A 26924-nucleotide genomic window follows, 5' to 3' on the forward strand; every position below is an offset into this window, starting at 1 on the left:
CTTAGGGCCAGACCCAGAAAGGCATAAGCAGGTCTCACCCCCTCATAGGAACCTCTGCAAGTCGAGGACATAAATACCTTCGTGAATCAAAGACTTAAATACCTCGGTGACTCCGTCTGGGCTCTCAGCCCGACTATCTAAGGTGCACGGAGCTGCTTCGAGAGCAGCCTCCAGGCTTTAAACACTCCAGCCGCCACTTGCCAAGCGCAGCCCCAAGCCCTTCAGTATCAGAGCATCCGTCATGGCCGGCCCCTGCTACCCCAGCTCCTACCCCCCCGGAGCACAGCCCATGGTTCCTCTCGGGGGCACTGCAGAGGTTAACAAACTGACTGCAAGAGGCCCTGGTTCATCCGATAAGTGCCTGGCCTTCGCTGCCAGCCTCTGAGCCCAGCTCTCCTGCCCAAACCTGGCTCCCTCGCTCCTTTCTGCTAGGGACAGATGCTCTTTGACCCCCAGTTTCTCAGCTTGCCTAGAGTAAAATCCTCCTGCGCCCCTCAGGGGTGTCAGGCCAGTGGGGAAGCAAAAGACAATCTCTGGCTGCCCAGAATCCATAGGGCATGACTGTGCAGCCCTTCCTGTGGCTCGAGACCCTGCCGGTCTTCCCTGCTGACATAGACGGAGGACGTGGGTGCAGGGGGGGGAAGAGAGAGGTTTATTTGGACATGGGCAGATGAAAGGGTTCCCCAAACAGAAGCCAGTGAAGCGTGTTATGTGCTACAGCCTCTACCCTCGCCCCATCCCTGTGGCCCCGGCTTTGCTAAGACACGCACCTGCCAGACTACAACTAAAACCCACCCCCCAAAACAAAATAGAGTGTGGAAAAGAACTAAAAGCAACACCCCCCTCTCCCTGGGAGAGCTCCTTCCCCTTCCCCGTGCTGCACAGGCCAGTCTTGAGGGGCTGCCAGAGGCTCCTATGGGCCCTACGGCTCCAGCAGCTTGCCCAAAAACCGCAGGTTCAGGATCTTGAGCTGTTCCTCCAGGTCCATGCGCACGATGCCGTCCTCGCCGTCGATGCTCAAGAGGACACCTGTGGCTTCCCGATCTTCCCCGAGGATCACCTTCACCTGGGAGGGAGGAGCGGGAGATGCGGGGTCAGGCAAGGAGAGGCTGAGACAGGTGTGGGGAGCTTAGGCCATGCAGGTCCCTTGGATGTGCCACGATTGGGATGTGGGCTGTGAAGCTGAGCTCAGGGGCCAATCGTTGACAAAGCCTCGAGCCTTCCCAAGTGCGTCACAGCCAATCCAAACGCGAGGCAACCGAGACCAGCCAATTGGGAAAGATGAGCCGGCAACACCCGTGGGTGATGGAGCAGGGGGGTGAAAATAGGGTTTTCATCCAGGTCCTTTCCCACCCTGACACCCCCCTGCTGTGGGTCAGTATGACCCCTGCATTAGCTACGTAACACCCCTCCAGTGGGGTTCACCCTGCTCAGGGCCTTCCAAGGACCAACCTCCCTGTAAATCCGAGCCTCCCCGAAGCCCCGAAGCCCAGCTCTGGGGGCAGCCGCATACCTTGTTGTTCTTGGTAGGTGTGACGGGCTCCAGGTGCTCGCTGGAGATGCTGACGACCTTCTCGCTGTCCTTGAGGTACACGGAGCACATGCCGCCCTGGAGGGGAGGAAGCAGGGAAGTCAGGTAGCAGCTTCAGCTGGGGAGGCAGGAGAGGGGGACCTTGCTAGGTAAGGATCTGGTCCCTTCCGAAGTGGATCTAGGGGTTGGGCCTCTGCATCCCATAACCAGGCTTGAGGCTTTGTTACGAGCATTTGAGCAAACTCCCATCCTCCTAGCAACAAGCTTTGCACTAGCAAGGGCTCCTCTGTGCTGGACACGAGGCCTGGCTCCATAGCTCAGTGGTTAGAGCAACAGGTTTGTGAATGATGAGTTTGTGTCGCCCTCGAGCCTTTTGTTATATTCCTTGGGGTGGGAGGGTTGGAACCTCAGAGCTGCTGTGGACTGGGTCAGACCCCAGGTCCATTCTGCCAGGTCTCCTGTGTCACATGGGGGCAGAGAGCGGCGCTGGATGGGGGAGTGACGGGGTCCAAGCAGGGCTTCCCCTGTTCCTCTCCCCCTCACAGCCATCAAGGGTCCAGGACGTGGCAACCCTGAGGCCGTGCCCCGCACTCCTGTGCCCGACAGCCCCCGATGCCCCTTTCCTCCAGCACAGGTCCAGCCCCCGGCTGGATCTGGCTGAACTCTCCACTCCTGGTGCCCACAAGCTCCCCACTTTCACCCCACGTGGGGGGGGAAACAAATGTCTGGGAGTGGGGGGGGAGCATCCCAGATTAACTGCCCAACCCCCTTGGTAACTGCCCCGCACCCCAGGAACAGCTCCCAACGCACCGTCACGCTGCGGATGACTCCAGTCTGCCCCACCACCTGGCTGTCCAGGTAGGTGTCTCGCACTTTGACCTGGATGTCGGTGGTGACCCAGTCGCTGGAGCTCTGCTCGATCCCGGACCCGGGGGTGTGCGGGTTGTAACCCCCTGGGGATGGGGCTCCTGGTGTCATGGGGCTGTAGCCCACTGGGCTGGGGCTTGGGCTGGCCTGTGTGACAGGGAGGCAAAAGAAGCTGAGTTAGAGGGGTGGCCTCCGTCTGTAGTGGCAGATGGAGCACAGGGCAGGGAAAAGGGGATGAGAGTGGCACTCAGGAAGGGTCCCCCTCCACCCCAAGTCAGGGAGCTCCCTGTTCCCAAACATGAACTCTTTGCTGCCTAGAGCCACAGCTCCTATCCCCTGCCTACCTGGTATGCCATGGGTGATGGTGTAGGGTGGTAGCTGGCCGGCGAGTGGGTGTTCTGGTAGCCCACAGGGCTGGGGGCTACTTGGTGGTAGCTTTGAGGGCTTGGGCTGGGCTGGTAAGAGCCCTGCGGGGACGGGACAGCGTAGGGGGAGAATTGATCCGTGTTGTACCTGCCGTAGGGAAAAGGGTTAGGAGCGGAGCCAGGAGCCCGGCACTGTCCAGCAATCTCCTCCAGCTGGTAGCCATTCCCCCGCTCCCAAAGCATGAACTCACATGGCCGGCGTCCCAGGCGTCTGCGGGTTGTAGGGCGGGTTGACCTGCGGCGACGAGGGGTCGGGGTAGCCGGGGGTCTGGGGGTTGGGGGTGCCCCCGTAGCCCTGCGGCGAAGGCGTGGGCTCGTCGTCAAAGCCGTACTCAAACTCCTCGTCCGCCCTGGCACGGGGAGGGGGAGGAGAACATGGCTGTCAGGGGGCACCGGGGAAGCTGCTACCCTGGTGCCGCCCAATCCTCTCCTAGCACCCGCTCTGTGAGGCCTGCAGGGAGCCCAGGGCAGTCTGTGTGCGAGTATGTTAGTGTGTGCGTGTGCAGGACCTGGCCCCCTCCTGTCTGTCACGGGGCCTCTTGCGTGCATGTTATGTGGTACCTTGTGCCTCTGGGCAGACACGAGTTTGTCATGTGGCCTCATGTCCGTTACATGGCCGTGTGCTCCCCCCGTGTCTGTGCATGTCACACAGCCCCTTGCATGTGGTTGTGCACATATGCGTCTCATGTCACCACTCGTGTCCACCTCGTGGCCTTGTGCATGTGTGCACATACACATGCATGTCATGTGGTCTCTCAGGCCACTTGTGTGAATGATGTCTTGTGCAGCACCCAACTCTGCCTCACCTGCATCCCACAATGCCACCAGCCTTCAGCCCCACAGCCCAGAGTGGCCATGGGTGCCCGGCCTCCCTGCCTCGCAGCCCCCTCCCCACCCCCCACAATGGGCAGCCCATACCTGGACGGCGTGTTGGGGTTGTTGGGGTCCCAGGCCCCACTCTGGGCAGGCGTCCGGCTACCATCATGCAGAGGCGTCTGGGAGCCGTAGTGTGGGGTCCGGCTGCCTGCAAAGAACCCAGAGCACGCGGCCGGTCAGTGCCCAAACGTTTACCCACGATCCCCAGGGCATAGGGGCCAGGGGCACCTCCCAGCACCCGCCCCCCCATAGGGTTCCCATGTGGCTCCACTACAGACCCCCCCCCAGGCTCTATGACCTCTGCCCCACCACAGGGACCCCCCCATTGGCCTACCCCAGGTCAGGGGGGCACTCACCGTCATGCAGCGGGGTCTGCGAGCCGTACATGGGTGTCCGGGAGCCTGAGCCATACATGGGGGTCTGGGCGCCGTACATGGGTGTGCGCCCGTAGGTGGAGGTCATGCCGCCGGGTCTGCGCGAGCCCCTGTTGGTGGGAAGGAGGGGGTGGTTAGGTGCCTGGGGTGGGGGCGTCGTGGACGGCTCATCCTTGCAATGGGAGCAGCCAGAGATCCCCAATGCCAGACTTCCTGCCCCAGCCCCGCAGGGTGTTCAAGGCGGGGGCGGGGGACAAAAGGGGTCAGGCCCTGCCCTCCCCCACCTAGGAGGTCCACGCTCTATTACATCTCCTCATGGCAGCTCCATTCCCTGCCACCCCTGCCCCCTTGTGCCCCCGGGACACTGCAGGATTCCCCCAAACTGGCTCCTGCCCTCCTAGGCTCTATTCTGCCAGCTCTCCCTTTCCCTGCTAGGCTCTGGGTGAGACCCCAGCACAGCAAGTCCCCAGCAAGGGTGGGGGCTGAGCCAGATAGAGGTGGGGAGCACCGGTCAGGAGACTACAATGGTTCCTAGAGGCCAACTCTGGGCTCTCCCCCGCACAGCGATGCCCCCCCACAGCCCCGGACTTACACCGTGGTTAGACGCTGGCGATCCACAGAGATGGTCTGGCAGGTGGAATGCAGTTCCACGCGGGCCGTGGACTCGGTGGCATCCTTCACCACCCCGATGTAGCCTGCAAGGGATGGGAGCACATGTCACTGACCCCACCACAGGCAGCAGGGGGTGCTGACACCCCGTGGGGTTGAGGGGGTGGACTCAAAGGGACCAGGAATGGGCTGGGATCCACTGGCCCTTGCTCAGAGGGAGACTGGGGTCAGCTTCTTCCCTTGCCCCCCGCTGACTGAAGTGTTCCCAGGGGACCCCCCACGAGAAAGGAACTCAGGTGTCCTGCTTGATCTAGCCCCCCCATCTGTAACCACTAAGACACGTGTCCACAGACAGGGCATCTGATGCTGCCAAAATTCCCAGCCGCCCCCACCCTGACCCACTGCCACAAGGGGGAACAAGAGACCCTCAAATTGCCCTGGAACTCGTTAGCCCTGTGGACCCAAAGCTGGGCAACAACTCAGGAAGGCCAGGGCAGAGCAAGGCCAGGGAGCACGGTGACCGCCGTGGCTTCCCCCACCTCACATGCCAACGCGCGCGCATTCCTATCCCCACACAACCCGTTCCCACAAGCTAAGAGTGGGACTCGAACCCGTGGCCCCCTCTTACCTTTGTAGGGCCCCTGGGAGATCCGGACTGTCTGCCCGATGAGGTCGTTGTCTCGGCGCCCGCGGCCTCGGCTCATGCCGCCCCCGCCGAAACCGCCACGCTGGCCTGCGGTTGGGGAGGGAGAAGAAGTGCTCAGTAGCACTCAGCGCCGCGCCGCCCCCCCCCCCACCCCACATCCCAGGTCGCCTCCATACTCCCCCCACCCACTTCTTGCTGTAGCTGCAGAGACCATCCCCCACGAGCCATGTAGGGTGAGCCAGACATCACAAGACCCCAGACACCCTCCCTACAACCTGCCCCCAGGTGCTCACCTGCCCCGCTGGGGTGCATGGGGCTGCTGATACGAGGGCTCATGGGGGCAAAGCCTCCAACGGTGAAGTTAGTGACGTCCCGGGGCTGTGGGGGGCAAAGCCTGTGAGGGCAAAAGCAGGGTGGGGAACCCCCCTACACCTCTACACTAGGGATGTGATGATAACATGTGGGGCTGGCACAAGGGGGCGCTGTGGCACCCCTAGAGCCAGCAAGGGGGCAACAAGCAGGTCCTTTCCACAGCCCAAGGAGAGGGGAGGCTGGCTGGGTCCCTCCCTATCCACCACGGGGGCTGTGGGGGTACCCCCCTTTGTCCCTCTCTCCCCACCCCTGGGGTGGCCACCTCTATTTTAGCCAGGGGGGTGAGAAGGGGACACTTGTGAGCCGGGGAAGGAACCCAGGAAAGTCCAGCTGGACCACACGAGGCCACAACGCCCTGGGGGTCAGGAAGGAGCCGGGGATCTCCTGAGGCATGATGGCTCTAGGAGATGGGGCATCTGCCCACCAGGCCAGGCCAGAACCACAGTACCAGACAGCCCTGGTCCCAGCCCAGAGCCCTCACCTTGGAGCCCCCGGCCAGCACCAGGTGCCGGGTCTTGCAGACGAACATGCCTCCGTTCTCCACCAGCTTCTTGCAATGCAGGAAGGCAAAGCCACGGAAGAGGTGGCGGATCTCACCCTCACGGCCCTGCCCGGATAAGAGAGGCTGTGAGCACCATGCTCAGGTGGGCATGGGACCCCCAAGTAGCCAAAAGGTTCCCTGAACCAAGAACGAGGGTTTTGCCTGGCACAGAAAGGCAGTGCTTCTGGAATTAAGTGCCCTCTCTGGGGGTGCTTGAGACAGGACGTTGCCCCCCAAAAGTGCATCTGATCTCAGGAAGGGAGATTGGCAGAGAGGAGGGATACGGCCACGTAGGAAGGTTTAATCCCCCTGCCCCAATATAAGAAGTGTTAACAAGTCTTTAAAGCAGCCATGCCTGACAGCCTCTGGGAAGGGGCAGGGGGTTCGCGGGTGCAAGACGGCCCCCGGCTCCATACCGAATGCGGCCCATCGATGACCTTCACAATGTCCTTGACGTGGATGTTGTTCTGCTCTGAGTCCAGGGCCACGGCAAAGCGGTTGTCTTTCTTCCGCGTCACTGCCTGGTGCCGGACGGTCACCACCTTCCCATACATGTTCAGCACCTACAAGAGGGCCAGGAGGGAGTGGGGCTCAAGGAAACTGAGGCAGGCTGGGACCCAGGTCAACAGCATCCTTAGTTTCCCAGGGGGGCCCCCAAAACACCCAGAATCCCTCTAGCTCAGAGGGATCATGGCAGGGCCCAGACCCAGGTCACAAAGGACCATTTCCCAGGCTTTGCTGGCGTGAGGGAAACAGAGTTGAGCCAGATTCAGAAAATAAATGGGACTAATTCTTGAAGCAAAAGGGGCAGCGGGAGTTATTGAGCATGGGTGTGAGGGGCACAGCCTCCAAACCAGACCTTCAATGGCTGCAACGGAGAAAGAAACAGGAAAAACCTGCTCAGACATTCACTCTCCCTTCCAGCCACCGCGTGACACAGGAAACCAGGCAGGACGGACCTGTGGTCTGACCCAGGGAACAGCAGATCTTGTGTTCTGACACCTGCTGAATCAGCAGCAGCTTTTGGCCCCTTGGCCCAAAGTAACAGCCAGTTCAGCAGTGACTGAGAAAGGTTTAAAAATAGCAGCAATGCCAAAGACCTCCTTGGAGCTGCGAGAGGAGGACAGCCCGTGGCAGGTATTACAGTGCTCTATGCAGCCATTACAGTGTCTCCATGCTTCTATTCCAGTGCAAAAAAAATCACCTTCCCTGCTTAAGATGCACCTCCCAACTGAGGAGGGTTAGTTTTTGAAGGTACGGGGGCATGCGGTACATGAAGAAATACGGTATCAGCCTTAGGAGCAGCTGTGCCCACATCAAGCCCCCACCCCCACCTCACCTGGAAGGTCTCACGCTCCAGCCGGACGATGACACCCACAGTCTGGGGGTCCAGCTGCACCAGCTCCCCCCACTCATGCTGCCCGCCTACATCCACGCCCGAGGCTGTCTCTGAGCAGAGCTGCAGGTCCCGTGGCAGCACCTTGAGCTGGAAAAGGAGGGTAGGCATGAGGGAGGGAGGGAGGGAGGGAGGGAGGGAGGGAGGGAGCAGGGGCAGACCCTTCCCCACCCACAACTGCTGGGGATACTCTTAGAGTATTGCAAACACAATAGAAAGTATCAGGATGCCCCTTTATTAATCCAGGGTGCTTCCACATCTTGAATACTGCGCCCAGGTCTGGCACCTCCAAAAGGACATAAAAGAACCAGAGAAGGTGCAGAGAAGGGCAGCAAGGGTGATCAGTGCTATGGAGGGGCTTCCCAGAGACTAGGGCCAGGTAAAAGAGAGACACTTGAGAGGAGACAGGACAAGGGTTTACAACGTACTAAGAGAAAGCATCTAGGGACTGATTCTTGGCTCTCTTGCCAGACAAGGACGAGAGATCACGGCACGAAACGAGCAGGCCGGAAGTTTAACACCAACACCAGGATGGTCATTTTCTCCTAGTGTGGGATGAAAGGGGGGTGCTCAAGGACACTGGACGTGGGGGAAGCTGAGAGTTCAGCCAGAATGGGGACATTCTTGGAGGAAAGGGGCATTGGGGGCTGTGAAGCATGGGAGCATAGGGCATGGCCTCCAAGCTGGAACATCCTGGACCCTCAATGATTGCAACTGAGAGAGGAACGGGGGAAAACCCCTGCTCAGACCCTGTCACTCTCCCTTTCAGCTCCGCTCTCTGCCGCTGTGTGACACAGGAGTCCAGGCGAGACAGACCCAGGGTCTGACCCAGTCAACGGCAATGCTTATGTGCTTACAACACACCGTGCCACAGCAGCCTCTGGAGACTTTTAGTTAAGTCCTTAAAGCACATGAGATTTCCTCCCCATTCCCCTCTACGCACATCCCTTCTACTCCCCTCCCTTCCTGCTGCTGCTGCTGCTTTCCCCACTGTCCAGGGAAACTTCAAAGTTTCTCTTGCCCACTCCAGCTGGGGTACGTGCAGGCTGGGAACAGTAACAGCTGTAGCAGTGAGATGGGCAGGGATTGGGAGGGTTCCCAAAGGGGAAATCCCTGCCCACAGCCTCTCCTGCTTTCACTGTTCCTAGCAGAGATTCCCAGGCTGGATCCAACTCGAAACGGGGTGGGGAGCACCACTTCACCCCCTCCAGATCTACCCCTGGGATCCCCGCTAACCTCGTGCATGGTGAGGTCCGAGAAGAGGATAACGAAGTTCTCCTCCACGCGCACGATGAGCCCCGTGTCGCCCTCGAAGCGCCCAGCGATCACCTTCACGTGGTCGCCCATCTTGAAGTACTTGCGCAGCTCCTGGGCCGGGAACTCCAGCATGTCCTGGGCAGAGGAGAAAAGAAGGGCGTGAGGGTAGGGGGGTCAGAGCAGCAGGAAGGGCAGGTGCGGGGCATGGCTGGCTGGCAGCAGAATTCATAGCATCGCAGGGAAGTCAGGCTGGAAGTGTCATGCCTAGTCCTGCCACCTGCTCGAGGCAGGATCAGTCCTGGCTAAACCACCCCAGCCACAGGTCTATGCAACCTGCTCTGGGACGTCTCCAGGGTTGGAGATGCCCCCACCTTCGTTCAATTCAATAACAGCCTTTTGGAAATTCTTCCCAGCTCTGGAACCATACTGGAGACCAGAACCGTGCCCACCCCCAACCCAAGCCTTGATAGCGAGACCCCCCCACCCCCAGCTGCCAGTGATGAGGAGAGTAGGGGGTGGTGTCCCCGTCACCTTGAGGTCCTCGTGCTTGGGCATGATGGTGATCTTGTTGCCATCGACGCTGAGGATCTTGCCCTGCAGGTTGATCAGCTCACCCTCGCACACCTCCACATTGTCCCCTGGCTGGAAGTTGTGCTCCCGCTCCTTGCCTGGGAGGGAGAGAGTCACAGAATTGGACAAAAGTGGGGCGGAACGGACCTCCAGAGGTGCCATCTAGTCCAACCCCCTCCCTGAGGCAGGATCAGGGCCGCATCCAGGGACCCCCTTTGGTTCCTGCTCCACCCATGCTTTAAAACCAACTGCCTAGGAGATGCAGCAGCATTTCTATCCAGGCAGCAAGGGAATCCACTGACTTCATGGCTCATTGTCATCTGATTCCTGCTAACCTCTCCACTGCAGAGGTATTAACAACTCTCTCTCCTTTTTAATGGTCTTGTTCCACTATTCAAACCATCTTTTATTCTGGACTGTTGCCCTCTACTAGCCACTCCTGCTATGATCCCATCTGTTTCACAACCCTGGAGACTGTTTTTAGGTTTAGCCAAAAACCTTCACCGGTGTGTGGTCACATGAACTCAAGTGTAGAAAGGACTGACAGTCACGTATCAGAGGCACCATCAAGACACTGAAGGCGGCGAGATTTTGTTTTATGAATCTGAATTAGGGGTAGTTCTCTTTGGTTTTGCTTTGATTTTAAAACCGAGTGTTATAGTGCCAGCCCCCTGGCATATTAAAGTTTCTAGTTTCTCTAACTGGAGAACAACACATTGTGTTAGTTGCAACGATGGGCCATGGCATCTTCACTCCCCCGTCTCGAAATACTAGATCCACCTATGAGCAGGATCATCCCTATCCGAACTATCCCACAAATCCATACTCTAAACTCTTTGGAGAAGGTTTGGAATGGACAGGGCTCCCCAGGAAAAACATCCCGTCCCCGCTGTGCCTCCCAGAGGGACCCAGGGGAAAGGAAGGAGCACGTGCCCCAGATATTGCTGGGAAAAGGCTGAGATGACCCAACCCACAGGGGTAAGAACCTCACATCTCCCAGATCCAAGTCGTCACTACTTACCGGTGCTCTCGGTCACCACCTCGAGGTCAATGCCCTCCGGCTGGTCCTCAAACTTCTCCAGCTCAGACAAGGTGGGCTTCACGCCTTCCGTAATCTGGCACACCCGGGGTGCAGGAAAAGGGGGAAAGACATCGGGTGAGGGTTAATGGGGTTCCCTGCTGGGTGAATACATGGGCACCATCTCATGCTCCACCCTCTGTGCCCCCCCACCGTGAAACAGCTGGCATGAGCCAATGAGAATCTCAGTACATCGTGTGGGCAGGGAGAGATTCTCCCACCTGTTAGACCCCCAACCCAGACACCCATTGTATGCCCTGAGATATGCCCATCTCCCCCACAAAACCCTTCCCCCAGCCCATGCCATGTCTGGGTCAGCGATTCTAGATCTAAACTGAGGTCCTTTGGGAGACATCTCCCAGGATGCATTGCTGCAGCATCTCAGCACCAACACGGATGAGTTTTCAGTGGAAGTAATCTGCATTTTTGGTGGAAAGCTCTTCCCCACCCCGCCAGCTCCAGCCCAGTGTGCGCTGAGGCATCTCTCACCACAGCCGACATGGCAAAGCTCTTGAAGAGGAACCCCTTGCGGCTGTAGCGGTTCCCTTCAAAGATGAGGAAGTCCCCATCGGAGGCAACGTCACCCCCCAAGGACCTGGAGAAGGGAGATGGGGAGAAGCATTATGGGGCAGTGATGCTGACTGAGGCACCGCAAACCCAGGGTGGGGAGAGACTGCTCCCCAGCGATATCTGGATCCTCTGGTAAGGCTAGTCCCAGGTGTCCAGATGGAGCAGACAGAAGAGGCAATGGAACAGCGAGAGTCCCTGCCACCCCCAACCCATAGGCTGGTGTTATCCTCAGCGGTGACGTCCCCCCAACTCCCAGCGCCTGGACTTGTCCCACTGCCACTCACCGGATCTTCTCGGCATCGAAGAGCCGCTGTGGGGGCCTCTTGAACTTCTTCCGCTTGGCAAACCAGTCTTTCTGCAGGGCAGGATGGAGGCGGTTAATGTTGGGCCCAGGAAAATGTGAGGGTGAAGGGACTGGGGGATGCTAATAGGGAGCTGGGGTAGCACGGGGATAGGGCAGCTATGGAATCTCCCCCCGTGGCTACATCAAGGTGCATCTGGGGTGGTTCACCAGGAATGACCCTGCTGGGACTGAACAAGGATCCTACCAATATAGCTGGATGTAGTTGGGGCTGGTCCTGCTTTAAGCAGAGGGTTGGACTAGATGCGACCTCCTGAGCTCCCTTCTGACCCTCATTGTCTAGGATTCTATGAACCCGATTCCTGTCTGATGCTATTAGCAGGTCCCCTCTGGAGCATGGATGGCCAATCTCACTGGGGCCATCACCCGCCACAACCAGGACAGAAGCGATGCCCTCAGAGCAAGCTCCTCACAGCAGGCCCGTGCTTTACAGCCCAACAGGCTAGGAACTTTGAAGATGTACGTTTTGTAGGTGTGCTTTTGGGGCAGATGTGGGTTCTTTTAAGCTTTCCTTAAAGCACTGGGTGTTGGCTGTGGGCCAGGCTGGGGATGGTCCTAGCAGGAGCATCAATGCTCCTGCTAGGACCAACCCCACAGGGTCCTGGCTACAGGATGTTTCCCCTGCATTCAGGCTCAAACCAACACTGCATTTGGGGTCAGGAAGGGATTTGACCCATTGGTTAGACTAGTCTGGACTGGGGAGGGGTTTGCCTTTCTCTGTAGTGGGGACACAGCTTCTGCCTGGGATCTCTCGAGCATCTGTGAACTCCCTTTAACAGCAGGACACTGGATGCTGCTTCACCTGTGGCAGGTTCAGGTGTGACAGTCAGGCTGACTGTCTAGTTTTGCTAGGAGGCTGGATGATGGATTTGTCTGGGATGGTTTGGACAGGGGTGATCCTGCCTCAGGCAAGGGGGTTCACAGATTCACAGAAGTTCAGGGCTGGAAGGGACCTTCTGAGATCATCAGGGGTCCACCCCCAAACCCCCCTGGGGTCAAATAACCCCAGCAAGCTGCATGTCCCGTCTCCTTTTGAAGATTGGGCTGGACTAGATGTGACCTCTGGAGGTCCCTTCCAGCCTGACTTCTCTATGATTTCTAAGGTCTTAGGATGAACGTGCCCAAAAGCCACCAGAATTGGAAGTGCCAGGGTCAGGACACGGGAGGAATCAGCACAGCAGGCACCTCTCATGCATACCAGGCTCATGCGGGCTTTGATGCGGTCAAAATCGATGCGCGGAATCATCTTCAAGGAGATCTGGTTCTGGCTAGGCTCCACGTAGTCCACCTGGCCGGGAAGAGGAGCAGAAGGGTTACAGGGCTGCCTACCAGAGACACGATCCCACAGGCAGTGGCTTGCAGGACGATGAGAGGCTCTGAGAGCAATGTCAATCACCCCCCTCCCCCATGGCTCTAATGGAGGCGGAGAAGCCTGTGATCACACCCATCTGGCTTCAGGACACAAGCACATATGAGCTACATTGGACTGGGTCGGACCATAGGCTCATCTTGCCCGGTCTCCTGTGTTACACAGTGGCAGAGAGCAGAGGCTGGAAGGGAGAGCAACTGGGTCTGAGCAGCGATTTCCCCCTTTTCCTCTCTCCCTTGCAGCCATTGGAAGTCCACGCGCAGTGGCCATGCCCTGCACTCCCACGCTCAAGAACTCCCGATGCCCCTTTCCTCCAAGAACATGTCCAGTCCCTTTGTGAATCTGGCTACGCTCTCAGCTTCCCCCACATCTGGTGGCCACGAGCTCCCCCCTTTCATTCCATGCTGGGTGGAAAAGACCTTCCTTGTGTTCGATTTAAACTTACTGCCTATTAGTTTCATGCTGTGGCGCCTCGTTCTTGTCTGGCGAGAGACAGCCAAGAATAAATCCTTACTGATTTTCTCTTCACCATTTAGCGTTTTGTAAACCCAGGGACTGAGGCTGGGCCTTTGTTCGAGTTGCTCTGATTGTGGATGGTGTAGCTGTAAGCAGGGGTTGGACCAGCCTGGTTTTCCATGACCCCCTAATGAAGTCACAACAGCGGGGCAGAGCCAGAATCCCCGGACGCAGACTCCCAGTCCACTCTCCAAGCCACGCTGCCACCTGAAGCAGCTGCTAGGAGTCCAGGCATCCAGCTCCTGCACTACCTCATGGGTCACGTCTTGTTGGTGCCAGCTATGTCCCCCTCCCCCACGTCCCCAAGCCAGGCAGCGCCTGCAGCCCGTACCTGTGCAATGTCATCCTTGTAGATGCCCCTCTTGAGGCGCACCCAGGACTTGGGCTTCAGGTTGGTCACCTCCTTCACCACCTTCAGCACGTCCGTCATCTCCTTGATGGGCACCATCTGCTGGTTCCAGTAGCCCATGCGCAGGTTGCCCACGCCTTCGATGGCTTGCTTGACATGGGTCTGCTTGTAGGCCTCCACATAGATGTAGCCTTTGACATGCTCAGGGGCTACCACCGACTTGATCTGCAGGGGCTGCACGGGGAGAGGAGGCGTGGTAGAGATGGGCAACGGACCCCCCCAGGGCACCCACACGGACTGGAGCTGGAAGCTGTCTACATCAGGAGCCACCCATGTGCTTACCGTGTCTGTGAACTGGTAGGCAATGAACTTCCTCATGAGCGCGATGGCCGTGGCGCGCTCTTCACCGATCTGGGGAAGAAAAGGATGCTAGGACTGGAGCCCCCACAGCTGGAAGGATGCCCCTTCCTGGCTCAAGGAGGAGAAGTGGTTTGGTCATGCCCACCCAGGGGCTGCTTTGATGGCATCTGTGCTAGGAAACACTGTACCTTGCACTTCACAGTCCACAGGTTGGGGTCCCTGGAGGGGCGAGAAGGGAAGAGAAGGGTTAAGGGTCCCTGCTCCAAGATTGTCCCCACCCTGGCATCCTTCCCTCAGCAACCCCTGCCCACCCCCCTCGGGTGGGATGCCACAACCCTGGCCAACCCTCCCGCTGACCCCAGACCCCCTTTTATCATCCCCTCTCCCCTGTCAGAGCCCAATACCAGGCACTTACTTCACACCGGGCAGCAGCTGCTGCTGCGTGATGTCGTCTGATAGTTCGTCGGAACCACCATAGACCCTACAAGGGAGAAGAAGGGCAGAACAAGAGCTCAGGCCAGAGGACAGCAGTGGGACCAGGGAAATTGGGGCAGATGGGACTCCTGACAGCCCAGGCCTGCTCCTCACACTCCAGCCTTTCACCCCAAGGAGGAGAGGTTACTGGCACCTCATGAAAACGGCAGAGCCAAAGGCAGCTGGTCCACAGAGTAGGGGTCATAACCCCGATTGTGGTTTCATAGTACTTAGGGGTCAGAAGGGACCTAAATAGATAATCTAGTCTGACCCCCTGCCACTGGCTGGAGCACACGCTGGGATCACACAACCCCAGACAAGTGTTCATCCAACCTCTTTCTGAATTTACCCAAGGTACGAGCGAGGACCACTTCCCTAGGAAGTTGGTTCCAGATCCTAGCCACCCTAACAGTGAAATAGTGCCTCCTATTCTCTAACCTGAACCTATTCTCCAGCAGCTTCTGGCCATTGTTCCTCGTCACCCCAGGTGGTGCTGGGGGGAATAGGACCCTTCCTATTTGCTGCTGATCTCCCCTAACCAGTTTGTAGGCAGCCACCAAATCCTGCCTTGGCCTCCGCTTTCTGAGGCTGAACAGGTTCAGGTCCCTCAGCCTCTCCTCAAAGGGCCTGCCCTGTTGCCCTCCAACCAAGCGGGTGGCCCTCCTCTGAACCCTCTCAAGGCAGGCCACATCCTTCTTAAAGTGCGGTGCCCAGAACTGGACGCAGTACTCCAAGCCCTATGGGCATTAGGTCCTCCCCACAATGGACCCAGCCCAGAAGACAGGTCACAGCCCTAACGGCAGCCGTGGGACTTAAAAACATAAGAGCTGCAGTGTTCTGGTCGGACCCACTGAAGGTCCAAGGCGTTCTGATTCAGAGGCTGTGCCCCACACTCCCATGCTCAACAGCTCCCGACGCCCCTTTCCTCCAAGAACTGATCCAGTCCCTTTTTGAATCTAGCTAAACTCTCAGTTTCCCCCACATCTGGTGTTCACAAGCTGTCCCCCTTTCATGGGTGGAAGTGGACATCCTGGTGTTTGTTTTAAACTGCCAGCCTGCTCATTTCATGCCATGACCTGTTGTCCTTGTCTGGTGAGACAGCCAGGGATCAATCCCTAGTGACTTTCTCTCCCCCACCTCTTTGTATGTTGTAAACCCTTGTCCTGTCCCCCTCGAGCATCTCTCTTCTGAACTGACCAGGACTGGCCCTGCTAGTCTCTTCTCCTAGAGAAGCCCCTCCATAGCACAGATCATCCTTGTTGCCCTTCACCCTCTCTAGTTCTTCTATATCCTCCTTCTACACCCTATCCATCAGACCCTTAAATCACCCCAAACCCAAACATGAGCCGTGGTAAAGAACATCCCCAAATCAAGTGAATGCTGATTTATATCCTTTCAGAGGTGCGGTGACCAGAATTTGGCCATCGTTGGCTGGATTCAGGCCTCCTTCCCTCCAGCTTTGTGGGAAAAAAGAATGCTCATTGTGCCCCATGTCCTCAAAGGAGCCCATCTGCAAGGGTACTAGGCTGCTCTCAGAGCCCTGGAGGGGCAGGGGCCGGGCTGCGGCCCCGGGGATCTGACACTCACGTCTCTCCCACTGAGGACTTGGCATACTTCTTCATGTAGTACTCGCCCAGCTCCTCCTCCCGCTGGTCCCTGTGGGGAGAAGAGAAGGGAAAGTGAGCAAGAAAATGGGTCAGAGCAATGTGTTGGGGGGGGGGGAAAAGAGGGGGAAGACCCACAGCTCCACCTTGATGGATTCACTCCCAAGAGCTCATGAAGCTTCTGGGACCAGCTCAAGGGTTGGTTTCTCCCCACTACCATCTCCTTTCTCCCCTCCAAAATGCTGAAGGATGGAGGCATGGCTGCACAAAGGGGGAAGGGGGGGTATCTCCAGCCCCACATCTGACATGGCAGTAGGCTGGAGCCTAGCTTTCAAGCAGAGCCCCAGGGTCAGTGTACTAGGCTGGATGTGATCACCCCTGCCCTGGATTCCTCCCAAGGATCCAAGCCTTCAAACTGCAAATGGGGATTCCCTCTCCTCAGTTCTGCCAAGGGGGCCTGGGCAGTAGAAGGTCTCAGGTCCCATCCCCTCACTACTCAGGACAGTCTCCTGCTGCCAGCACCAACCGAACCCTCCTTCCCCCCACAAACCCTGCCCTGGCAGACATCACCTCCAGAGGTTCTGCAGGCGCCGGGCCCCGGAGCGATCCTCATCCAGCACCACATTGTCGATGTTGGAGGCTGCGAGAGACACGGGGGTTAAACACCCCCCTCTGAGCATAGCAGGACTAGGCCAGCCATGAAGGGGGGGGGGGGGGGAAGTCGGGGAAAGAGGAGTTTGGGGGTCCCAGCCGTGGCATGGCCAGAACAGGAGCCAGTTGAGAGGGGACCCCGCGAAGGGAGTTTGTGGGGGCCACTGGATTGTGACAGAGGGTTTGGGGCTGGTGTAATGCTGCCCAGAGGCTCATCGGCTTCGAGGTAGATCTAGCAAGCCTGCCCCGCACCACGCAAACATGGCTGTAGAGGCAGGCCCTCGAACCTTTGTGCTCATATATGCATATGGCCATGTAGAGGCAGGCCATTGAGTTTTTATGCTTGCACAGACACAGGGCTGCTATAGAAGCAAGCCATGAAGTTCACACACACACCTGCTTCTGAGTCAAGCTATCCAGATTTCATCCCTCCCATGCACACAAATCCATACCCAACTGAGCTTTCCATGAAGAAAAGCCACTGCGACTTCACCCACACAAATGTGTGCGCGTGCAAACATGGCAGCCATTAAAGCCCCCACCACACACACACACACTTACACCCAAACATGGCTGCTATTAAGTCAAACCCACACACGGCTGCCATTGAGTTAAGCCCACCCAACCACTACAGTCAAGCCACTGGACCTTCGCATTCACACGCAAACATGGACACTACTACCGAGTCCAGCCAGAGACTTCATGCACACGTGTGCGCGCACACACACACACACACCCCAGAACCCAGGTGTCTGGGACACGGACACATGGCTGCTGCAGCCAGGCCACAACTAGCCAGCCTGAACACCCCCACGGCAGCAGCTGGAAGAGAAAAGAGTGCCCACTCCACACTACATCTACCACCAGGCAAGAGAGAGACAGAAAAAGAGAGAGAAGGGGAGAGAGAGAGAGAAGAGCAGGAACATGTGGGAGCTCACACGCAGCCCTGCGTGTGCCTGGCCCTCCAGCCTGCATGCAGAAGACAGCAAACCCCCTGCCCTCTCCCGCCCCATGGCCGAGGATCAGTGGCCTCTGGCACCCCTGGAAGCAGAGGAAGGGAAGGTTTATAAAAAAAAGACCAGACAGAAAGGCAAGGCTGAGGGAAAGGGGGCAGTGAAGAGGTGGGGTAGGCTGGAATGAAGACAGGTTTGACTTACCTTCAATCTCTTCTGCTCAGGAGCAGGTGGTGATGGTGGAAGGCAGACAGGATGAGCCAAATAATAGCATCAAAACCAACCATGGGGGGGAGGGAGGGGTTGGAAAGGGGAAGGGGGAAAAACAGAAAATGGGAAGTAACAAAATTAAGATGCGGCAGAAAAAAAAACAACAACCAAGCGGGAGCGAATGAGATGCACGAGGGAAGTGAACAGGAGGGACGGTGGGGGGCAGCACGGGGCAGCTGGAGGACCTGGGTTACACCAGGGGAGGTTCATGAGACAGATCTGCCCCCGCCCTTGGCCTCAGCATCTATAAAGGAAATAGCCCCTTTATCCAATCCCCACAGTATTTTCAACCACCGGTCAAACCTCAGGGCACTTGTCAGCTGGGCAGAAGGCCCGGCTGGCAGGCTGCAAGGGGCATTATGGGGCTAGGGGCGGGAGGGAAGATGTCCTTTCCCAAGCCCTCCAAGGGCCATGGCTCCGTAGGCCGTCACTCCAGCAAGGGCAGCCCCAGGTAACAAGCTTGGCCGAGCCAGCACTGTAGAGAAGTCAGTGAAGCGGGGACGTGGAGCTGTGCATGGGACCAGTGGGTATCTCCTGGAGCTCAGATGCTCCTGACATGTCTCCTGCCTGCAGCTGCTGCTCTCAGGAGCTGGCGGAAAAGCCACCGACCAGCTGCAGCTGCAAGCCTGCTAACGAGGTTCCTCTGGGAAGGGCCAGCCCCGTGCTGCAGCCAGTGACCCCCCACCCTGAGCACATCCACCCCGCAGCACCTTTTAACAACCCTCCAGCTCTGGAAACAAACCAGGGTCAGATGACAAACCCACCAACGAAACAGAGCCCTAAGAAGCTCTGTGGACTGTAGCCTCACACAGCCACCACGGCTCATGAAGCTGAGACGTCACAGGCGTCTCTAGCAAAGATAAGCCTCAGAGATGCATTACGTCTGGCTCAAAACGCAGCCAGAAACGGACTTTGCAACCAAAGTGGGAGGTTTTTGTTATCTGGCTCGTTTTTCAGGGGTTTCTGAGACACCCGGTCTCTTTTCCCACTGATTCTTCCAAAGGTTTGTCAATCTGAAGCTGGTGTTTGAAACGAAGGGATCGACCCAGGATCAGGCTCAGGGGGTTTTCCTGGTGCCGGGTGCAATCGGCTGGCTTAACTGCATAGTAGGAGCAGCTGAAAATAAAAATCAGGGTTTATAGAACTGGAGGAAAACAGGGCAGGTATCTCAGGTCGCACTGGTCTATCCCCTTGTTCCAGACAGCATCAGCCCTGCCCAACCCAACCCAACCACTAGCTATGGAGCTGCTTCTGCAATACACCTGTTTTGGGAGCGTTTTAAAAGCATTTAATGGAAAACTGGGTCTGGGGATTTGACCAGCAGTGACCTGGCTCTGACAGCGCCTCCACTGACTCAAAGTTCCCGGGACTTTCTGGATCTAAAGGTCTCGAATCTGGGCCTGGCCACTGACTGATGTCTGGCTCTGGAAGGTAACTAAAGCTATCAGCAGCCAGGGAAAATTCCATCCTGTTGCAAACACGAGGGCTGCTGCATTTTGTCACGTACAATAAGCTCCTACCCGACTCTCCGAAAGAAACCGGTGCTGGAACCTGGTGGGTGTATTATAGGAGAGAAATATGGTAAAGCAGGGTTCTGCCACCGAAATAGGGAGGAAAATCTGCAGAGATGTGCAGGAAACAGGCCTGGCTGCTGCGACTCAGTTACTTATTATGAGGAGAGATCTTTTTTGCCCTTCAAAAACAAAGGCGTGTTGTAGGTCAGAAAATACAGTATTTTGACAGCTCTAGGGGCCCTGCTACATGTTCATATTATTAAACCTGGATAGAAACCAGCTATAAAGTTGTCCCATGTTTTCAAGCTAACTTTGTAGCTGGACAGCCATTTTTTATGGTGTGATAATCCCTTTGCATGTGTGGCTGGTCTGCATTTATTGCACAATTTGGCAGTTAATGGTGTTATGTGTAATGTGCGGTGGGGGCCTGGGATCGAACCAGGCCAGCTGGCTTCCAGCTTGTGGACCGATATTACATGCGCTGCAGCTATACCTAGGAGCTCTGCTTGTGGGGCAAGACCCCAATGCAAGGTGCTGTGCAAACACTGAACCCATGCCCCAGAGAGCACAGCAAGCCCCTACCACACCAGTGCTCAACCCTTTGGACCCATGAGCCAGGGGAGTGGTGTGAGGACCCCGTGCTCACCTGGATTGGGTCTTGGTGCCATCTCCTGAGTGCTGGGACTGGGCCCCCAAAGAAAGGGTTTTGCTAGCCCCTCACCCTCACAGAGCTCAGTGACATTGCGGTGCCCAGGTCTCTTTGAGCACCACGAAGGGCACTGGGGGGGTTGGGGGTGTGTGTGAATGCAGGGACACAGCTCCAGTGGGAAGATGCCAACCCAAAAGCTCTGGAGGGAAGAGTCTGGAGCCTACTGGGAGCAGGGCTCAGGGGTGCCTGGCCTTACCTTTCTCCAGGATGTCCTCAGCTCCATCTTCCCACTGGTCCTCGTCCTCGTACTCATCGTCCACGTCTGCAGAAGACAGGGGGGGAAGAGAGGGAAGAGACCCACAAGGTCAGGGGGGATCTGGCCAGTTACGGGGCAAGAGGCAGCTCCGATGCTGCCTGCTTGAGGTCCCCAGCAGCTCCATCTGTTCAGGAGAGACCCCAAGAGAAGCCTCCTTCCTCCACTACTCAGGACAGCCAGAAAGCCCCTACCCAGTCTGCTGCTCTGCTTTCTGCTCCCTGCCCTATGCCTGCACCTACAGCTCTGCATTATGCTCCCTGCCCCATCAGCTGCTCTGCTTACTGCCGCTACTTTCTTCTCCCTGCCTCGTCTGCTGCTCCCCTTTCTGCTCCCCTGCCCTATCTGCTGCTCCCCCTCCTTTATCTGTTGCTTAGCTGTCTGCTCCCTGCCATGTGCCCCCTGCTTCATCTGCTGCATGCCACACACACAGGCTGAACCCCCCTCACTCCATGGTGCTGTGCTGCAGGTGTTCCTCCATCCCTCCTCCCAGATGCAGCCCAGTCTGGATCCCAACAATCAGCACACGAGAGAAGGCAGAGGGCAAGGGCACTTTCAAGGGAGCTGATGGATAATACCCCAATAAACTGGGGTATTGTTGAGAGAAATCTGCTTTGGCTTCTCCTGTCCTTCTGTGGGTGAAATCAAATTCCCTAGCCACCCAGGGAACCTGCCCCAAGAGCAGGCTTCACCTCCCATCTCTGGTGCCCCCTTACTTACCAGCTTCATCCAGGATGAAGCCGCCATGCCTGGGCTTCTTGGCTGGCCGGTCATCATCTTCCTCCTCCTCTTCCTCATCATATTCTTCCTCCTCCTCCTCTTCCTCCTCCTCGGCCTCCTCCTTCTCACTGCCTGCTACACTGGCATGTTCCTCCTCTGCCTGCGCATTGCAAAGGGGGGAGGGGGGGATGGGTTAGGGCCCTCTGTCCTGCCTAAGGGAGTCTCCAAGGGGCTAACTTCACCTGTCCCTGGGAGAAGGGACTGTCCAGGACCCCACCACAGTTGAGAAGGCCACAACAGAGGTAAGGAGGGGGGACAATGTGGCAGGAAGCAGCCAGTAATGGGGACATGGGTCCTGCTTGACAGACACCAGCCAAACTCATTTCCCCAGCAGGGATGCTGTATTTATCCACATACCCCTAAGTACTGCATTTTCTCACATACAACGCAGCCCAGCGTGAGATGTGCACCTTCTTTTTGAAAGGCAGGAGCAAAAATAGAGAGGCCTTTCCTTGTAGCAAGTTCCTTGAACTTAGGGCCTTGGCTTATCTGGCACCCAGTCTGCCACCTCCTCAGCAGAGCACTGGGGCAGACATAGACGATCAGAATCTGATCGCTCGGCCCAGCCACCTGCCCACCCTCTGCTACCAGAGTGGCCATCCTGGGTCAGCTGACCCTTGACCCCTTCCTATACAAAACCATGACCCGGAAAGGGAAGGGTCTGGGCAACAAGGCTCAACTCTTGCACCCAGGCTGCCTCCCTCTTGGCTTGTGCTTTTACTGGCTCCGGTGGGTTCTCTGGATACCTCACCCACGGTCCAGCTTGCCCACAGACCTGGAGTTTGGCCTTACCTGACTCTGGTTTGATCTCCTGGATACCCACCCCCACTGGTCTCCTAATCTAGTGCCCTTCCTGACTCTCTCAATCTCTGACGTGGTTCCCCGGATGGATCTTCCGGCTTCCTTACACTCAGATTCTGAACACCCCTCCAACCTTGGCTGCTGCTTCTGACCCTGGGTGACCCCTAGACCTGACTGCCCACGACCTGGCATGATAAGCGGGGGAGCCGAGTCTGCTCACCTGCCTACTCCCTGAGAATCGCATGCAGATTTTACTTCTGCTTGTGCTCTGTAAGCAGTAGAAATGGCTCTTACCGTATTTGCAACATATAATGAACATTCCAAATTTCCAGCAGCTATTGGGGAGAGCATGTACACTGTATACTAGAAAATATGGTAAGACTCGTGCCTTGAAAGCAGGGTGAAGAAATAAAAGATCTTTCTTTTAAGCTCCACTGCTCCGAATCCATATCCTTCACCCCAGTTTTCGGGCGCTAAATTTTAGGGGAAATGCGAGTGTGATACGTGAATAAATGGGGTCAGGCTGGAACCGGTGGCCTGGGGCTCGGACCCAGAGCTTCGCACCTGCAGCGCTCGGGGCCCCAAGGCTCAGAGGAGGGGGAAGTGATTTGATCGAGGCCCGAGGCTGAGCTGGGGACAGAACCCAGGTGTCCAGACTCCCAGCTCAGCAGCCTCCCGGGGTCCAGACCCCTGGGCCACCTCTTTTGTTCACCAAGCCGTGCCCAAACATCACCCTGGGTTATTGTAACCGTGCACAAACCCCAGGGGCCCCTTCAGAGCAAAGGCTCCTTCCCTCCTTCAGCCTCACCTCATTCTCCTCTACCTCCTCCGCCTCGCTGCTATGCTCGCTCTCATCCTCCGAGAAGTTGCTGTCTTCGCTGTCCGACATCTTTGAGCCGTTTCTTTGTTCTTGGGGTGGGGGGGGTGGGGTGTGACTCTCACGTGAAACACCTGTAAAACCAGAAGACAAGTTCAGAGACAGGGTTTCACCTTCCACTTTGCATGTGGATTGTATAGTCATCAAGGAGATCGCCAGGCTTGGATTACTCCCATTTTATAGATGGAAAAACTGAGACATGTTCAGCTTAAAGCAATCTGCCTATGGCAGGCACCCACAGGGACCTGCAGCAAGCAAACACCTAACTAGCACACAGGGGTTTCTCTTATTAACAATCCATGGAGGCTTAGAAGTGTTATCCCTTTCTTAGGGAGGGGGAAACTGAGGCAGAGACGCACCTTATGCAGCAGCATTTGGGAGCCAAAGGGAATTGCAGTGTCCGGGTACCCAGAAGCCTGAGGAACATGAGTACCACGGGGCAAAACATGCTCCTTAGATACATATAGAGACCCTGCTTGTCTCCTACGCTGACGATGAGCGAGTGGCTAGAACTGCTCAGACCTTGCTTCTCTTAAGTCCTGCTCCTGCAATGCTTCACACGTGTTTCCACACGTGTTGTCACACTGGCTACACACAGCGAGGAACGCGCACGTTTCAACACCGCCTCCTCCAGTAAACGAGGCTCTACGAGGAACCGAGAGTCTCATATTGATCCACTGTGGTACGGAGTCAGACCGCAGCGGGGCTGGAAGGAACCCACAGAGATCACATCCAGCCTGACCCCGGCCCCGTCCAAACCAGCCCAGACAAACCCAGCATCGAACCTCTGAGCAAAGTCAGCCCTGGCACCGCGCCGGGCTTCGCACCCAGACCTGCTGCAGGGAAAGCCCGGGGTGGGGGGTCATAGACACTGCAGAGAGCCCAGGCAGAGACCGTGCCCCCGCTGCAGAGGAAGGCAAACGTCGCCCAGTTTATACCAGTCTGAGCAGGGGGGAAATCCCTCCCTGCCCCAGTGCAACGTCGGTCTGAGCCTGAGCGCGGGGCAAGACCCTCTATCCAGGAGCCTCTGGGTGCAAGCCCCAGTAGGAGCACTGGTGCAGCCTCGCTGAAAGCATCCCAACGCACGTCACTTCCCAGTAAAACAGGCCACGGCGGCTGCAAACCACGCAGCGAGGTCAAGGAAGGAAGTAGGAAGCACCACTAGCTGAAACCGCACGGAGGGTAGCGAGGCCAACGGGCACGGATCCCGGTTTGCTCCGAGTAAAAAAAAAAGAAAAAAAAAAATCCCAGTTTTCGGATTAAAAAAAGTAACCCCAACTCCGCACTTTTCGTCATCAAACTGAAACAGCGCTATAGAGATACCCGAATATATCGAGATGAGATCGAGTTATACCGAGATCGAGAGAGAGTTATAAAGAGATAGAGAGCGGTGTTTCGGTTTGATCACGGAAAAACGTGGATTTGGGGTGACTTGTTTTAATCTGGAAAAAATCTAAATATATTCCTCCAGAAAACATGTAACTAAAGTCCGGGGAAAAATCTAAATATATTCCTCCGGAAAACATCTAAATAAAAACCCGAAAAAATCTAAATATATTCCTCCAGAAAACATGTAAATAAAATCTGGGGAAAAATCTAAATATATTCCTCCGGAAAACATCTAAATAAAACCGGAAAAAAATCTAAATATATTCCATCCAGAAAACATGTAAATAAAGTCCGGGGAAAAATCTAAATATATTCCTCAGAAAAATCTAAATAGAACCGGAAAAAAATCTAAATATATTCATCCAGAAAACATGTAAATAAAATCCGGGGAAAATCTAAACATATTCATTTGGAAAAAATCTAAATAAAATCCGGGGGGAAATCTAAATAAAATCCAGAAAAAAATCTAAATATATTAATCTGGAAAAAAATCTAAATAAATCGGGGGGGGGGGGGGGATCTAAATAAATAATCCAGAAAAAAAATCTAAATATATTCAATCTGGAAAAAACCTCTAAATAAAATCCGGAAAAACTCTAAATGAAATCCGGAAACCCCCCCCAATATCTGAGCCAGGTATCAGGTGTATCCAAATCGATCTAGGGGCAAAACTCGCGGTTAGAGATGATGATCACTTTTATGAAACCAAGCAGATTTTTGCGATAAAAAGACACTTTTTTAAAGCAGAACTCCCGCCGGCTTAATAAAGGATGATATCACCTCTGCCGCGAGATCCGATCCCTAAACGTATCCGTGGCGTTTCACCTCCGTCACAGGAAAAAATGTGGCTTTTGGGTTACTTTTTTTCATCCAAAAATGTGGGGTTTTTTTAAACCAGGGAAACCAGGAGCCGGGGCCGGGGGGGGGGGGGGGGGGGGGGGGGGGGGGGGGGGAGGGGGGGGGGGGGGGGGCAGGACGGAGGATGAAGTACGTGGGGGGGGGGGCACACCTGTCACCTGGCTGCACAGAGCAGGGCGGCGGGGAGGCAGGGCAGGGGTCACAGCTCAGGCCCTGGGGGGCTGGGGTCATAGGCCAGGGGTCAGAGGTCGGGGGGGGGCTTTACGGTCACGGGGGACGGAGCCTCGAAGCCAAGAGAGCCCCCCCGGAAGGGGGGGAGGGTAAGGGGGCAGGACAACTTCCGAGTCAGAGGTCAGCGCGTCTCCCCCCGCCGCAAGGCCTGCTCCCCGCCCCGCCCCGCCCCTTACCGGCCCCGCTCCGCTCCCGCAGGCCCCGGCGCGGCCGGCCGCTGCCGCCTACCTCGAAACACGGCCAGCCAAGTCTCGCGAGAGTGGGGAAAGACACCAGAGTCACGTGAGGGAGGAAGAGTGGTTTCGCTTGTACGGTGGCCGGGATGGGACAAGACAGGGGAGGGGCGGGAGGGTGGAGCGAGCGGGCAAAGTGGGGCGGGGCCCAGGGAGGAGTGTTAACGGGGCAAGCCAAGGGAGGGGGCGGGCATTAAAGGGGCAGGGTCTGGGGAGGTGGGGGTAGCAAAGGGCCAGGCTTGTGGGGGTGGGCATTCAAGGGATCCACCGAGAGATGGGGCATTAAAAGAGCAGGTTCTGGGGGGACAGGTGGTGGGGTATTAAAGCGGCAGAGCTGGAGCTGGGGCATTAGAGGGGCAGGTTCTTAGGGGGAAGCAAGTTGGGGGTGGTATTAAAGGGACAGCCCCTAGAGATGGAGCATTAAAAGGGCAGGTTCTGGGCGGTGGTATTAAAGGGGCAAGATCTAGGGAGGAGTCGGAGGAGGAACAGCAGATGGGGTATTAAAGGGGCAGTCCCTGGGGGTGGACCATTGAAGGAGCAGCTGAAAATTAAAGGAGCAGCCCCCCCTCGGTGTGGGGGGGAGGCTTGAAAGCATCAGGGTCCAGTTGCCCCCCCCCCCCATGCCCAAGACAAAAGCCCCAGCACTAACGAGCTCCTAAACGTGACTTTATTCAGCCTCCAGGCTGCTGCTCCCCCCACACACACTTTCACCCCCCAGGTGCCCCCCCCTCCGTACCCACCCCTGCCCCCCCGGGGTAACTCCGTGCGTTCGGGGCGCTGGCAGCTGCGCTCTGAAGGCAGCAGCAATTCTCTGCTCGCCCAGCCAGGCTTGGGCCCCCCGCGACCCCCATCACCCGCCCCGGGGGCGCACACCCCCCTCACCCTTTCCTTGCCCCTAGGAGCACCCGTCCCAATCCCAGCCACCTGCACGCGCCCAGGGATCGCACCCACGGCTCCATCCGGCGAGCGCAAGGGGTGCAGGTCGTGAGTCGGGATCCCCGCTCCATTGCCCGAGTGATCGTCAGGGATCCTGGGTTTCTCCGAATAAAAACAAATCCCCAATTTTCAGGTGCAAAACAGTCATCCGAAATGCACATTTGTCCATGGTCGATATCAGACACCACTATATCTATAGAGATCAATCGATACCTATGTATCGATATCTAGATAGAGATAGATATCGATACGTAGATGTAGCTATAGATAGCGATATGTAGATATAGATCGATATCTAGATATCTATGTAGACGGATGTCTATA

General features: G+C 56.7%; 1 protein-coding gene across 4 annotated transcripts in view; it reads right to left on the reverse strand.

Annotated features, from left to right (window-relative positions):
• Positions 1-629: 629 nt before the first annotated feature.
• SUPT5H (SPT5 homolog, DSIF elongation factor subunit) overlaps positions 630-26924 on the reverse strand; it is a 30988-nt gene continuing 4693 nt past the window's right edge. The window contains exons 1-30 of one of the 4 annotated variants that reach the window (XM_019494484.2): positions 25660-25730; positions 22885-23027; positions 21216-21375; positions 20439-20504; positions 17954-17965; positions 16716-16785; positions 16129-16197; positions 14483-14548; positions 14256-14286; positions 14050-14118; positions 13690-13941; positions 12672-12761; positions 11397-11467; positions 11032-11137; positions 10486-10579; positions 9426-9562; positions 8874-9029; positions 7581-7727; positions 6658-6804; positions 6182-6307; positions 5622-5706; positions 5311-5415; positions 4666-4768; positions 4056-4183; positions 3742-3847; positions 3015-3173; positions 2743-2911; positions 2342-2545; positions 1514-1609; positions 630-1066 (exon numbers count right to left, since the gene is read on the reverse strand). In XM_019494484.2, coding sequence (XP_019350029.1) covers positions 923-1066; positions 1514-1609; positions 2342-2545; positions 2743-2911; positions 3015-3173; positions 3742-3847; positions 4056-4183; positions 4666-4768; positions 5311-5415; positions 5622-5706; positions 6182-6307; positions 6658-6804; positions 7581-7727; positions 8874-9029; positions 9426-9562; positions 10486-10579; positions 11032-11137; positions 11397-11467; positions 12672-12761; positions 13690-13941; positions 14050-14118; positions 14256-14286; positions 14483-14548; positions 16129-16197; positions 16716-16785; positions 17954-17965; positions 20439-20504; positions 21216-21375; positions 22885-22965 — 3249 coding nt within the window. In that variant the 5' untranslated portion in view covers positions 22966-23027; positions 25660-25730 and the 3' untranslated portion in view covers positions 630-922. Of the gene's footprint in view, positions 1067-1513; positions 1610-2341; positions 2546-2742; positions 2912-3014; positions 3174-3741; positions 3848-4055; positions 4184-4665; positions 4769-5310; positions 5416-5621; positions 5707-6181; positions 6308-6657; positions 6805-7580; positions 7728-8873; positions 9030-9425; positions 9563-10485; positions 10580-11031; positions 11138-11396; positions 11468-12671; positions 12762-13689; positions 13942-14049; positions 14119-14255; positions 14287-14482; positions 14549-16128; positions 16198-16715; positions 16786-17953; positions 17966-20438; positions 20505-21215; positions 21376-22884; positions 23028-25607; positions 25731-26924 lie in introns of those variants that run through there. The other 3 variants (XM_006277739.4, XM_059719068.1, XM_059719067.1) reach the window with 3 other exon arrangements.

Source organism: Alligator mississippiensis, chromosome 15 (assembly GCF_030867095.1).
Source record: "Alligator mississippiensis isolate rAllMis1 chromosome 15, rAllMis1, whole genome shotgun sequence".
NCBI classification, from domain to species: Eukaryota; Metazoa; Chordata; order Crocodylia; family Alligatoridae; genus Alligator; species Alligator mississippiensis.